The sequence below is a fragment of the Odocoileus virginianus genome, chromosome 14 (genome assembly GCF_023699985.2).
Source record: "Odocoileus virginianus isolate 20LAN1187 ecotype Illinois chromosome 14, Ovbor_1.2, whole genome shotgun sequence".
In the NCBI taxonomy this organism is placed as follows: domain Eukaryota; kingdom Metazoa; phylum Chordata; class Mammalia; order Artiodactyla; family Cervidae; genus Odocoileus; species Odocoileus virginianus.
In genome coordinates this window covers 54,734,405-54,749,627 of record NC_069687.1, presented here as the reverse complement: position 1 = coordinate 54,749,627, position 15,223 = coordinate 54,734,405, and the positions used below count along the sequence as shown (strand labels likewise).

The following is a 15,223-nucleotide window of genomic DNA, read 5'->3' as shown; positions in this document are numbered from 1 at the left end:
AATATCACAAAAGAAGTTATTTTCTTAACCAAAAAAAAAAAAAAAAAAAGATTCTAAATGCCAGTTTTTACTTTTAAATGTCAAAATTTAACTCTCGGATACTTCTCAGGATCAATGTAGCAAATACTGAGTACCTTGGAAAATAATTCTAAACAGAAAAGCACAAGCTGACCAGTGTATTTTTTAACTATGTGTTAATTAGACTCAATGGAAAATAATGAGACAGCTGCAGAAGTTAAGGGTTTATACTTGATTCCTCACATGAAACTGGCTAGCTTATAAAGGAACATCGTTTATTACCAGTTAAGTGTACACTGCTGAAGAACAAAAACAGAAGGCCCAACAGAATTTGTCTAGAATGATAAAGAGCAACTACAACTTAAGGGACAGAACATACTCGCCATGTAATCAAGCTGAAACAGATAACTTACAGCTGGCATCAAGTATAAAATGCTGTCTTCTTGGCCTTACCTCAAGTTTTCCTGACATCTACCTGGGGTGAAAAAGACAGCTTTAAAAAAACAATGAAATACCTTAAAAGAAAATAATAAACAAATGAAAACGTATCAGCCCTTATAAGTGAACAAAGAGAAAATCTTTTTCACTCACACACACACTCTCTCTCTCTCTCTCTCTCTCTCCCCTGTCACCCTCCCTTCCTTACCTCTAGACCCCTAGAAAGTTTTGCTTCCCTAAGCCTGTTTAAGAAAATGACTTCACGTTCTCTGGGCCTCTGGTATTCCTACTCATGCCCAATTTTTATAAATCAGTGTCTTTTAAGATTAGTATGGTTATCTTAAAGCTGAATAAATATCATCAGGAAGAACAATAATTGGCACCAGGAACCAAATTACATATGTTAATTACCAACAAACCAAACATTGTACAGAGTACAAGAAAATACTCAAAACTTTAAATGACTGCTTTATAGACACCACACAAACATGCATACCAAAACAATCTCCATAGCTATGCCAACTAAAACAAGAACAGGATAAACCTAAGATGCTGTTTTGAAATGCATAAACAAATATTTTCCTCTAAAATACTTAGCTTTATTAGAGAAATGGTACTAAAAATAACAAAGATTCAAACAACATTTGTTCTATTCTACTTACATATCATAAATAAGAAGCTTTGATGCAAGACACACACTCCTTCAATCTTTCCATATGCACCCAAGCATTCCTGTATCAAAATAAGCTGTTTACCAGCCAACCGTATGTGGTTGAATGATTAAAATGACCATCTATACTTTACATAGTAAAGCATTTTCAAAAATTTTAATGTACATAGTGACAAAGAGAAAAAAAAAACACAGTAATTGTGAACACATGAAGAGTAGTTAAGCAGCTTCATAATCAAACCAGGCTTCATTATTTGCAATTAGGGCAATTCCTTCCATTCTCCGCCAAATACTTAAGTTTCAATAGTATTAACATTAAAAGAAAACTCAAGTTGAAACCAAGTAACTGATGTGTTACTCAGCTCTTTAAATCCATAAGTACTCTTCCCATGAGGTAAGGCAACTGAGTAATTTGATTGTATTAGACTGCATTAAAATAATTATACTTGATTTTTTTTAAGTAACATGCTAATTAAAAGGCATAACTTTTGGAAATATAACAATGAAAAGAGTTCTGAAATATAAGTTGTGGTTTGGGGGAAAGTATTAGCAATGTTGTCATTTTACTACTTGCATACTTTCTGCAAAAAGTGTGCCTAACAATGTAGGATGACCTATATTTTAAGCTTAAGTAAACATACTTTACACATAAAACAAATAACCGCATGTACTCTCCTTAAGCACAATTTCAGCACATCATTTATGAGAAGATGATTGAGAGGTAATAATTAAGGCCATCCAATGTAGACAACTAAAGGGTCTTGCTTTAAGTAAAATAAGAACATGCTGCTTCATTTTCAATTATCACAGTATAAAACTGATGGTCCCAAAACTGCACTGTTGTTTAAGCGCTAAAGTCATTCTTAAAAACAGACTTCCCTCTCATATTAGGTAAGTAAGAAGCTCTTCTGACATATCACTTTCACACTTTTCTATGGGAGGGAATGGAATACCCATCTAAATTCCATATGAATTGAGAATGACCTGCTCATATAAAATTCTAGAAAACAGTATACCACATTGTAGAAGGCACTAAAGCTTCAGCTTGTGCTCCCATAGCCCATTTTGAAAACCCAGCTTTCTTTTTATAAATGGCACCTTACCACCTACAGCTGACAACACACACTGCAATATTGTTCATAATAAGCTCGGAAATGTCAAGAAAGTTCAAAAAGAAATGCTTACTATGTGGGGAGACCCAATGATTCTAAACACTGAATACTAATATGTCATTAGTATTCAACACAGTTGTTCTTCCTTTAAAAAGAGAACAGTAGCATGCATTGTCAGTTGGTTTGTAATCCACTTATTTAAGCAACTTTAATCTGTAAAATTATTTTAAAGAAAAACCACTGTCCTAAACTGCCAGCAAAAGAAAACACAATAGTGAGAATTTAACACAATCACTATAAATCCTGTGAAGTAAATGTTAAAACTTCTTACAAACTCTGCACTTACAAGGGTGTGTACATATTTGCACCGATTTCAAGCACATTATCAATCTGTATATATTGAAATTTAAAAAAAAGTAAAATAATACAAAATCAGTTTCTAGCATTTCTTAAAAGAGCCTCCAAAGCTTATCTCCAGTCTTCAAGGATACTATAACAAATTTAGATCTTTAATGTCCCATTTATTTGTAACAGTTCTTGGCAAACACTAACAAACCACATGACACCTGTGTCAGCCACCATGGAGATGCACAGATTTCAGAAGATGAGGAGTTTGGGTCACACCTGTTATTTTCATGATGTCCATGCTTTGTTTTCTTACTCAGTAACAAGATGGCCACAAAGTCACCTAACAACTAGAAAAGCCGTTAGCTCGTATCTTTATGTTCTACTGGGTGTCTCCAGTCTAACATCTTGTTGAGAGAATGAAAAGCTCTGGATTCTATCCCAGCGTGTGTTCAGGTGCGTCTGCCGGGCCTATACCGCTTCCGCTTTGGCAGAGAGGTTTTCCTCGTTGGGCTGACAACTCCCATTCTGCTGCACTTTGCTTTCCTCAGTCCTTGGTGCATCCTTGTCTTCTGCTTCTTTGCCCACACTTGAATCTGGTTCTTTATTGTGCTCCTTCTCCTACAATGAGTATTTAGGTAAACATTTAATATTTTTCTCAAGAGCTGCCAGCTGTTACATCTAGTTCTAGCTAAAATACGTAACTTTACCTTTTGTGAATTAGTCAAACTGGGTATCTTCCCCATTTACCTTTTCAAATAAATAGTATATGCAAACATGTATTGATATGTCCTTTGTACTTCTAAAATGGGACAATCCATGGAGTCTAAGGTAGAATAAAATAGGTACACAGAAATTCTACAGAAGAATTCAACGAACATTGCTGCCTGACTTGAAAAAGTGGAAGAGATCTGCTGAAGGTAAAATAATTCATTCCCATAGAGGCCAGGATAGATGTAATCTGGATACCAAATAAGCAAAAACAAGGGAATGTAGAAAAGGAACTATTCTTCCTACCAAAGACTGTTCAAGAACGGTCCAAATTCAGTCCTTAACCGAGAATTAAAGAGGACATGTGGAACAGTGTCTGGAATGTATCAAGTGTTCAGGAGATATTATCAATGTTACTGACAATGATGATAAACTTCTAGCAGTATGGCAATAAATAAAACTGTAAGATGAAAGCTCCAGAACTCATAAAACACAAATATTACTTACCAGCATAAGGAAAATAACCTATTTCACAAGTATTTACAATATTTATCCCCCTCTCCCCCAAAAAATCCTTACTTGATGGAATTTGGTTTCTATTAATTATTCTAACTCAACAAACCTAACAATTGGTATATTATCACAAAACCAATGATAACATCATCTGTCAAATTTGCTAAAACAAACACAGTGAGGAAAATGGCAGCAAATAGAAATATTCCTGTACACTGTTAAAATTTTTATTGTATGCCATTCTGTGCAATTGTTTATACTAGTAAACATTAATTAGTTCTTATCTTCAAAACCTAGGTGAAAAAACTACTGATAAAACAAAGATTAAACAAGTAGTACCAGAAACACTGCTGCCTTCAAGGAGCTTTGTCTAAAGTTACTACCTCTATGAAATAAAGAACAATCTCATATTAATTATTTAAACCCTAAACATGCAAAGACTTGCTTACTTTAAGTGAAGTATTGTTCTTCTCTACCTTGTCCTTCCCTTCTCTGTCATTAGAGCTCTTTCTTGTAGAAGCTGAACGTTCTCTCTCTCTTCTTTCACTGATGTGGTCCCTTTCTTTTTCTCTCTTTTTATCCTTCTTATTTCTGCTGTAAGAGTATTAATAATGTCAGTTAACATCTTAAAAAGTAAACACCCAGTATACTGTTAACTAAATACTCTAATCTAATAATAACGCATGGTAACAAGCATAACAGTAACCTGGTAGACCAAGCAACATAAATGAGTCCTGAAACTCACCAACTCAATCCCACAGCCAGTTAACTTTTTAAAGACACACAATCATTTCTGCAGAGGCACAATTTTGTATTACCAGTTTCTTAGTTTTTAAACATTCAAGGTTTATTTATCTACTGTAATTAGGATAAAACAAAATCAAATACATAATGCTTTTACCCATTTTTTTCAAAGCAAAAAATGAATAAGCAGAAAATAATAAAAAAGATAAAATAATCAGATAAGGCTGAATGACTTCTCAGGCAAGATCATGACTTACAAAAACCTGAACTTCAAATCATCAATGACACCATGTGCCCTCCTCTCATTCACAAAGTCCCACCCACCAATTCAAGAGGAAAAGTTAAGCAGAAAATAGACAGAAGGCGTTCCATTTGCAAAAACAACATATCCTTAAAATCAGAGGGGAAAAAATGAGGCACTTCATATCAGAAGCATAACAAGACATCTTCAACTCAAAATAATTAACCCTAATATAGAATTGTCTTAATTATGAGTAGCTTAAAAATAAATACAAAGACCAGGTAAACGAATAAAAACACTTAAGAAACAGACCCAAGTACATATAAAAATTGAATAAAGCATCTCAAATCATAGAGGAAAAGATGGTCTTTTATAAATAAAAGACCTGGGTACAACTGGATTATTATTCAGAAAGTGATAAAAGTGGGTCCATATCTCATTCACATATATAAATCCAAATGGATTAGAGACCTAAATTTTTTAAATGAAATAATACAAGTACTACAAGCAAACATAAGTGAATTTCTAATTTGAATGAAAGGGAAGATTTTTTAACCATAACTAAAATTCCAAGTACAATAGAAGATTCATACATATGCCTACATAAACCTTTGCAAAGCAAAGCAAAAACACACTGCTAGCACATCCAAAAGAAAAATGACAAACCAAAAAAAATAGATTCATAACATACTTATGTATATGTGTTTATCTTTACATATAGCTCTTAAAAGTCAAGCAAACAACTGCAAAAAGAACGAGATTCCTTAGCAAAATATTTAACCAAAAGGGTAAAAAATTTGCCAAAAGAAATAAATGCATAAATAAAATGGAAATACGAACCATGTTCGTGAATCAGAAGACTTTTAAATAGAGTTAAGGTAACAACAGCATTCAACGTAATCTACAAATTTATTGCAATCCCCATCTAAATCGCATCAGCATTGTTAGCAGAAATAGAAAAAGCCCATCCTAAAAATCATACAGACTCTCCAGGGACATCAAATAGCCAAAACCATCTTTAACAACAAAATCCGAAGACAGTTCCTGATGTTAAAACTTATTACAAAACTACAGTAAGCAGAACTTTTCTTGGTGGTACAGTGGGTAAGAATTTGCCTGCCAATGCAGGGGACATGGATTTGATCCCTCGTCCAGGAAGATCCTACAACATTGTGGAGCATCTAAGCCAGGTGCCAGCACTGCTGAGACTGCACGCTGCAGTTACTGAAGCTGCAAACCGAGAGCTGTGCCCCGCAACGAGAGACGCCACCACCATGAAAAGCCCACGCACTGCCACTGGAGGGCAGCTGCCACTCTCCCCAGCGAAAGGAAGCCCAAGCAGAGCAACGAAGACCCAGAGCAGCCATCAATAAACAAATACCTGTACACAAATGTTCACAGCAGCATTATTTACAATAGCAAAAAACCCGGAACTACTACTAAATGTCCATCAACTAATTAATGGTTAAATAACAAAACCTGGTTTTATCCATTTATTGGAATAGTACTCATCCATTAAAAAGGAATGAAGTACTGATTCATGCTATAATATGTATGAACCTTGAAAACATTACATTCAATCAAAGAAGTCAGATACAAAACCACACATACTGTGAGTCTATATGAAACGGCCATAATAGGCAATCCAGAGACAAGAAGCAGATTAGTGGCTGTCTGGAGCCATGGAGAGTAACTGCTAATGGGTACAAGCTTTCTTCTGAAGTGAAAAAAATGTTCTGGAACTAGCAGTGATGGCTGCACAAAATTGTGAACTCTTGAGAAAAATGCAACAAAAATTACTAAACATCACAGAAATGTACATTTAAAAGGGTGAATTTTATGTTATGTAAATTACTTCTCAATTTAAGAAATTTTAAGTCAAAATGGATCTGACATTGGGTAGAGAGTCACTGACCACACACACACACACACACACACACACACACACAGAGTATATATAGTAAACGCTACCTTTTGGAAGACAAGGGAAAATTCAAATACATGTATCTGCTTAATTTTGCAAAAAAAGAAACACAAAGAAGGATAAAATAATTTATCACTTATAGAAAGTGGATGTTAAAGTAGAAGAAATCCTGAAGGAAGTGAAATGCTCTAAATATATCTTTTTGTCTAATTAGAGCTTACAGTTGATAAAAGTTTTTACTTTCGTGAGCAAAGTATTTTTTTTCCATTTATTTTTATTATAGTGAAGAATTTTTTAAAAATTTGCCCCCCTCCTCAATATCCTACACCTTCCTTTTATTCTCATCTAAAAATAATAACCCACAAACAAATAAACAAAAGATCTCTGCTGGGGAACATGTTCCTTCTACTCTGGGCAAAACTTTTTATAAATTTCTCTTTTCTCTACCTGGAAAACCAATTGAAAAACTATGACCCATTAGCAAGATAGTGGGATGAAAAAATACATATACAGAAATCACTAACCTTCCCATGTATAAACCTAATCTCCAATTATATGACATAATGAAAGACTTCATTTACAAGAACAAAAAAGCAACATATATCTAAAATTAGACCTTGAAAATGCATAAAATCTGTTTGAAATAAACACAGAAACATTCATGAAAAACACTAAGGATGGCCTGAATAACCATGTTCCTGGAGAGAAAGACTCACCTTCATAAAGTTTTATTTATTAATAAATCTATTCATCAATTTCCCCATTAATAAATTTAATAATACTATAACACAAATTATCGGTAGGTTTTACTTCTAGAACACAGTCAAACTAACCATTAAGCTCAAACAGAAAAATAAACACACAAGAATGATCAAAAAAGCTCAAAAAGAGAGAAATGAGAAAGCTCAAAAAAGAGAAATGAGAGGTATGGAAAAGTGTGTGTGTGTGTGTATGCATGCGCGCACACGTGTGTGTGTGTGTGTGTGTGCGCGCACACGTGCGCACTCAGTCATGCCCGACTCTATGTGACCCCACAGACTATAGCCCGCCAGGTTCCTCTGTCCATGGGATTCTCCAGGCAAGAATATTGGAGTGGGTTGCCATTTCCTACTCAAAGGAATTTTCCTAACCCAGGGATGGAACCCGCGTCTCTTATATCTCCTGCACTGACAGGCGGATTCTTTACCAACTGTACCACCTGGGGAAATAAAGACCTTACTAACTATTTTAAAATACTATACAATACGTATAATTAAAAGCATGAGGAACTACTGGTACACAATCATCAGTCAAGCCAATCCAATACCACATAAGGCCCAGAAACAGACGCCAACACAAGCAGGAAAGTTTAGTATATGACAAAGGAAACATGGAATAAGTATCAAGAAAATTGGGTTTTTAATGATATTGGAAAACAAAGAAGCATTTGGAAAAATAAAATTGTATCCATGTGCCATATTGCAAACAAGGATAAACTCCTAATGGATCAAAGATGTAAATGCAAAAATTAAAAGTATAAAAGTACAAAAAAAGCAATGAAGGAATTTTACTATAATCTTGGAATAGGAAAGACTTTTCTACCTGTAAGACTCAAAATGGAAAAGTCACAAAAGAAAAAAACTTGAGGAATTAAACTATATAAGTCAAAAATATCTATAAAATTAAGTTTCAAACAATTTCTAAGAAATGACAAACTAGGAATAATACTTGAAACCAAGTCACTGAAGAATCACCTCTGCAATACAGAAAAAATTTCTGAAAATAGAAAAAATAAAAACAGACCCCATAAAAAATGGGCAATGTATACAATTCACAGAAAAGGAAATACAAATGGCCTTCAAATATATGAAGAGATGGTCACTTCACTCTTAAGAAAAATGCAATGAAAATTACTTTATACTGGTACCATTTCTCATCTATAGATGGACCAAAATCCACAGCTTTGGAAACAATTTGCAGGAGCTATAGGGAAACAAGCATCTCAAACTGCAGCTGGTTAAAGTGCAAGCTGCCACTAACCTTTATAAAGGACAATACAGAAGGAAGTATCTCAAAACTACAAAAACACTCACCCTCTGGCCCACCAATACCATTTACAGAAACTGTCTCTGCACACTGGTGTCGTCCACAAACTGGCACTTGCCATGGGTGCTTGCCATCTACCTCTACAAGGATTAAACCATGTTCTGCTGCAGCTGCTGACCTCCAACACCCTCTGAGGAAGCCCAGGGTGGAAAGCAGAAATGAGGCACTGTGCTCTGGGAAAACTGACACGACAGATCTTCATAGAGTAAGATATTTTCAGGAGCCGATTTTATGAGCCCAGTTCTACTCACATAGCCCAATATCTACTCATATCTAGAAATGCACTGAAGCCCTTCACGGTGACGACTGTTTCTTGTGACTAGCAAAGTTTCACAAGACCAGAAGAAACTTTCTAAAAAAGTAAAAATAAACACGCTTGACTGCACGCACTCTCCCTTTACCACAATCACATATATTCCGTCCTCCTCCCCGCCTCTCTGGAGCAGTTTCTCAGCGCTGTCCAAGGGGCTGTCTCCCAGGGTGCAGTCCTCATGTTGCCCCAAACAAAACAACTCACAACTCTCACACTGTGCATTTTTTTAAGTTGACACTGGCACACTACAAAATTATGTAAATACAAAGCTATTCATTACAGACTTATATAATTTATAAAAAGAAAATTAAGAGAACCTATTCTACTGTAGGCTGGTTTCATAACAGACAACAGAAGACCATGCAATTGTAAAAAGGGATGAGCAGTACTCTGGTGAATACAGAAAGTTCTTCTGGTAGTTAAATGACAAAAGCAACTGTACAACAGTGTACATTTGGCACTACCTTTTGTAGAAGATGAAAAAAACATTATATATTCTCAAAAATAAAAAATTATATATTCTCATCTGCTCCTATATACAAAACTGGAAGGATATACCAAAAAAAACTAATACAGTCGTTACTTGTGTGGACAGGATAGATGGACACATCATGGAAGTTAAGATCTATTTATAACTTTTGTATTCTCCAGATTTCTAAACCAAACTAATATATTGTTACTCATTCAAAATATAAAGTTATAAAAATAATAGACTGAAAAGAGATAATTTCCCCCCGCTTCCTCCTCAGTTCTAGAACATGCTTTCAACCTACCTCCTGGGGGATGGAGACCTAGAAGATTTCCTTTTTATGGTTTTTGATGTTCTTGGTGATCTGGAAGAACTCCTGCTCCTCCTCCTACGCCTTTCCCTAAAAGTAAAAAATATGTCATTTTAAAAACCAGTAATTCCAGTAATATTAATTCAAATACACAAAAGCAAAAGGGTCTGGAATGCTCTCAAGTGAAGAGTATTCTGTAAAGGTCAGTTTAAACTAATGTCTTTCATGAAAACATTCTATCATCTAATTTTAGTACAGGTCAAATGATGAACCATAAATTCAACAGACCCGTGAAAATATCTCTAAGATTTCATATTAGAAAGATGATCTCCTTTACATGTGATTTATTTGGACAGCAATTTCTAGAGCAGAAAAAATATTAATGGATGTTTCATATTCTCTCTTACGTTAAACATATTTTCCTCCTCAACACCTAAAGCATGTTGCTTTCCAGATCCCGCCATGCATCTAGCTCCTTGCTGCCCCACTGTGGATTATTTTTTTAACAAGTTAATAGGCCCTTTTCAAGAAGTGAAAAATAAATAGGCTTGCAACATACAGACTTTCTAAACCCAAGTATGCAGAATGCCTCTTTAAGGAGTATTTACATTAGTTCACTTCACAGAGAAACTGCTTTTACCCCCTCAACCACCTATCACTTCATTATTGTTGTTCTAGTCATTTAAAATTGAGCATACAAGTTACTTAGATATAAGGAAATTACTTAAAAACTGGGATTTAAATATAATGAAGTAAAAAATAATTATTAAATAAACAAGATTATTAAAAACTTTATTAAAAACTGTTTTGCTTCACATATTACTGAATGACCCATACTTTTAATAATAATTTTACATGTGTTCAGTCACTAAGTCGTGTCTAACACTTTGCAACGCCATGGACTGTAGCACACCAGGCTTCCCTGTCCTTCAGTATCTCCTGGAGTTTGCTCAAATTCATGTCCACTGAGTCAGTGATACTATCTAACAAATTACTTCATTTCTAAGAGTGGTCAACTTAGAAACAATGAACTGCAAGATGTCTATTATTCGGGTGATGAGGTATGAGGATTTCTTTCTTAAATGACTAATGTAGCCAATGATCTATCTCACAAAAAGCTTTGATGATAAGTGGCCACAGAACTGAAACAACCAAATCCTCTAGACTTCAAGTTCTCCTTATGTCAGTAAGTTGATTCCAGGCTAATAAAATATTTTGTGTACATTTTTCATCTATAAAATAAAAAACCAGACAATGCTTATATGTAGTATACACAGTAGATGTGAAGACTGAAAGAGTTCAAGAACTTTGAGTACACAAATTTCTGCTCTTCCTAAGGTTCTTGCTTCCATTACCTAATTTTATCTCCAAGTCACCTAAAATTATACTTCCTACTGTGGAAATTAGATGACATTACTCCATTCAATCAATATGATTCTGTAGCAGCACCCCTCCCCCTACCTCACACACTAGGAGTAACTTTTTTCATAGCATAAGAATGTCAGTGTATCCCATTTTATACAAAATGGCTCCATCTTCATCAGTGTCTCTTTACTTGTATTTCAGGAACACTATGTATGGGTGGACATCTAATAACTACCGGTTAGTAGTGATGAGAGACAGGCTTGATAGACAGCCATCCAGGATGTCAGTTAGTTGAAAAAGAAGCTATCAGCGCTAGTATGCAGAATTGGAGTTAAATAGGCTGACGTTTAAATTTCAGTTTCACACTTAACCAGCTGCATGACTGGGGTCATATTACTTAATCTGAGTCTTAGTTTTTCCAATGGATAAATGGAGATAATAACTCAAGCCTCATTGTGCTGTCATGAGGATTAGGATAATATCTGTAAAGTACCAAGCCTAATGTCTGGTGCACAGGAGGTGCTCAATAAATTTTTTCTTTCCCTTTGTTGGTCTAATTCTTATTGACTGTAATTTCAAGCATTATTCTTAAATATCAAAATTTTTTCTTTAAAAAACGTAGCTCAGAAGACAACGTTGGAAATAAAAACACCAAGTAGACTATCTTCCTCAGCAGTTAACAGGTTTCCTATTCACTAAACAAATCAGAGCAGCTGAAAGGAAGAAAAATGCTAAAAGAAAATTTAAAACTCTTCACTAAGCTCTTCTGAAAGCATGAATCATTTCAAACGACTGAACCTTTAGGAACCAACATTAGTCAGCATTTATTCTCCAGGCCCCCAGAGGTTATCTAAGAACTGAATGTGACTATCTACACTTTCTTTAACAACAAGCATGAAAAAATTAAACATTTTGAAGTCATCAGAAAATGTAAATTCAAATGAATTTGAAAAGAATCAGGACACTATTTGGTGTTGTGAAAGGCATAAACATAAACATCAAGGAATGTGTGAAACACAACCAATAAAATAACTGCAGTAAAGACACCATAAGGCTTAATTGATACCCACAGCAAATGAGTGAAATTATTCAGGTTTTGTTTCAATGTGCTGAAATATAGCAAAGATCTACTAATTTGAAGTTCCATTTTAACATATACTGCTGCCTTCAACTTTATACTTCTGAAGAATTTTTTTAAAAGCCAGTACCAAGTACTAGTTAGTCTTCATTTAAACAATCACAGAAGAGAAAGAGCTACTGTACTACCATGCTTCTAACTAAAGTGCAGAGCAGATGGAAAATTTCCTCTGAGCTTTGGTTTCTTCATGTTTTAAAACCATAACAGTCTTCTCACAGGCTTACTGTGAGGATTAAATAAGATTAGTCATGAAAAACTCCGTTGAAGACACAAAATCTGCATATGGTAAAGCACTCAATAAATGCTAGAAAATTATCTTCAATTAAGTAACCAAAGACTAGCATTAAGAATAAGCTATTAAAACACAAAGCAAAAACATTAGGAAATGCACATGCCAGTCTCAAATTATTCTCTATGAAAAACCTTTTAAAAATATCTTTAAAATTTGCTAAAATATGTTTTTAAGTATTTTTAAGATACAGTTTTTAACACAACTTAGGAACTTCCATTTGTTTATAGTGACAATATCATCTGGAGCAATGGATACAGGTTGAGATGCTCTTGAACTAAGGAAGGTCCTCCTTTGCTGCTGTTACTATGGCAACCTGCTGCCACCTGGTGGCAGCGTGCGTGTGTGTTAGGTTGCTTCATCTGACTCTTGGCAACCCTCTGGACTGTAGCCCACCAAGCTCCTCCGTCCATGGGATTATCCAGGCAAGAATACTGGAGTAGGCTGCCACGCTCTCCTCCAGGGGATGTTCCCAACCCAGGGATCGAACCCATGTCTCTTATGTCGTCTGCACTGGCAGGTGGGTTCTTTACCATTAGTGCCACCCGGGAAGCCCTGATGGCAGTGCTCCTAGAGTTAAATTTACTGCTCATTTCAAAGAAATATAGAAGCCTAATAAGCAGTCAACTTTTCCACATAAAACCAAATCCAAAATAAAAAGCTTGCCCCTGCCATCCCACCCTCCAAGAAAATAATAAGCAACAGCAACAACAGTCACTGGCATCACTGCCAGGTTAAAGCAGTGGATTACAAGGGACAGTTAAGTTTTCAAATAACTATGCCCAATACCATCTCTTCCTCCTCACTGATTCAATACTGTAGCAAGCCCTCTGCTAGAGAAAAGTTCTACCATTACTGTACTGGTTCCATGTATAATAATATTTTCCCTCTCACTTAAAACTGTCATCAGTGAGCCTCTTGGTAGAAAGCTGAAGCATTATCAAACCTGCTGGAACTACGAGATCTTCTTGATGCATTGTAACTTCTGGGTGGTGTTCTGGACTTTTTATCCTTCTTTCTTTTCTCATCTATCTCTTTGGATCTGTCCTTTTCTCGTTCCTTTTCTTTGTCTTGTTCCTTCTCCTTTTCTTTGTCTCGTTCCTTTTCATGGTCTTTGTCCCGCTCTCTCTCTTTGTCCTTCTCTTTGTCCTTGTCTTTATCTCGGTCCTTTTCCCGTTCTTTATCTCGGTCTTTATCTTTGTTTTTACCCCGTTCCTTTTCTTTTTCACGTTCCTTTTCCCTGTCTCTCTCTTTTTCCCTTTCCTTTTCTCTATCTTTTTCTTTCACTCTTTCCTTTTCCTTGATTTTTTCTCGGGTATCTTTTCTTTTGTCCCTTTAAAAATAAAAATAAATAAATAAATTCACAACTAAAATAATTCTACTCCCCAAAAAGGACCTGTTTCCTCAACAATTATCAATACAAAACAACTGATAACAGCTATAAGACATTACATACAAATGTCTACATAATTTCTATGTACATGAAGCTAAATGAAACAATTACCAGGCTGAATTAAGTCTGGAAATCTCATGAGTCATACTAACCATCATATTCAAATCAATGACAATCGACATTAAATTATTAAACAATCAGAAAAAAAGTTTAATTTCTTTCATTAAAATTTTAAACCACAACAGATTTTTAACAAATGAGGTCATGAGAAAACTACCCTTAAATTCAAAAAACTCACCGTGAACGTGAGCGACTCCTTGACTTTCGCCTCTCCCTTGATTTAGAGCGTTTTTTATGAGGGCTCTTAGATCTACGTCTATCTTTTTGTCTTGAACGTGATCTATTGTGGGATCTACTCCTAAAGAAAGACAAATTGTTAGAGTATCAAAACTTAGTCTCAGAATTTCAATTTATAAATACTTAAGATCTTTCAAATGGGAGAATTTTAACACCAAACTTGACAGTATTTATCAGTATTTTAAAACTCTCTTTACATAACACTTCAGATAGCTTATATAATTTATTGGAAACTTTACCAGTTTATTGCCCAGAATACAAAGACAGAAATAGAGAAGGAATTTAAGTTACTTCCTACGTCAGATTTAAGTTGATAGTTTCAGGTGTGACCTTCCTTTGCTAAGTATTACATGCTTCAATTAGTACAGACGATTTCTCTCAGTCCATATTTTCATATCATAAACTGTCTTTAACTTTTTTTTTAATAGATTTTATTTTGACATGGACTATTTTTAAAATCTTTATTGAATTTGTTAACAATATTGCTTCTATTTTATGTTTTGGTTTTTCAGCTGCAAGACATGTGGGATTTTAGCTCCCTGACCAGGGATCAAACCCTCAGACCCTGCATTGGAAGGTGAAGTCTTAACCACTGGACCACCAGGGAAATCCCTGTCTTTAACTCTTGACTTGCATGTAATATGACTGCTTGTGGTTACAGCTTATCTTGACAGGGACTGGTGGTTATATGGTTCAATGGTTTCTACAAACAGCTGTGTGTTGTTTGTCATAACACAGATTAAGAAGAATGTGTAAGAAAGCACACTACTAATGATGGTGCTAGTGTG

General features: G+C 35.0%; 1 protein-coding gene across 5 annotated transcripts in view; it reads right to left on the bottom strand.

The window, feature by feature from the left end:
• Positions 1 to 1,268: 1,268 nt before the first annotated feature.
• SREK1 (splicing regulatory glutamic acid and lysine rich protein 1) overlaps positions 1,269 to 15,223 on the bottom strand; it is a 44,068-nt gene continuing 30,113 nt past the window's right edge. For 4 of the 5 annotated variants that reach the window (XM_020910377.2, XM_070476764.1, XM_070476763.1 and 1 more), the window contains 5 exons: positions 14,377 to 14,496; positions 13,632 to 14,018; positions 9,888 to 9,983; positions 4,257 to 4,401; positions 1,269 to 3,204 (listed from right to left, as the gene is read on the bottom strand). In XM_020910377.2, coding sequence (XP_020766036.1) covers positions 3,055 to 3,204; positions 4,257 to 4,401; positions 9,888 to 9,983; positions 13,632 to 14,018; positions 14,377 to 14,496 — 898 coding nt within the window. In that variant the 3' untranslated portion in view covers positions 1,269 to 3,054. The remainder of the gene's footprint in view (positions 3,205 to 4,256; positions 4,402 to 9,887; positions 9,984 to 13,631; positions 14,019 to 14,376; positions 14,497 to 15,223) is intronic. The other variant, XM_020910378.2, reaches the window with a different exon arrangement.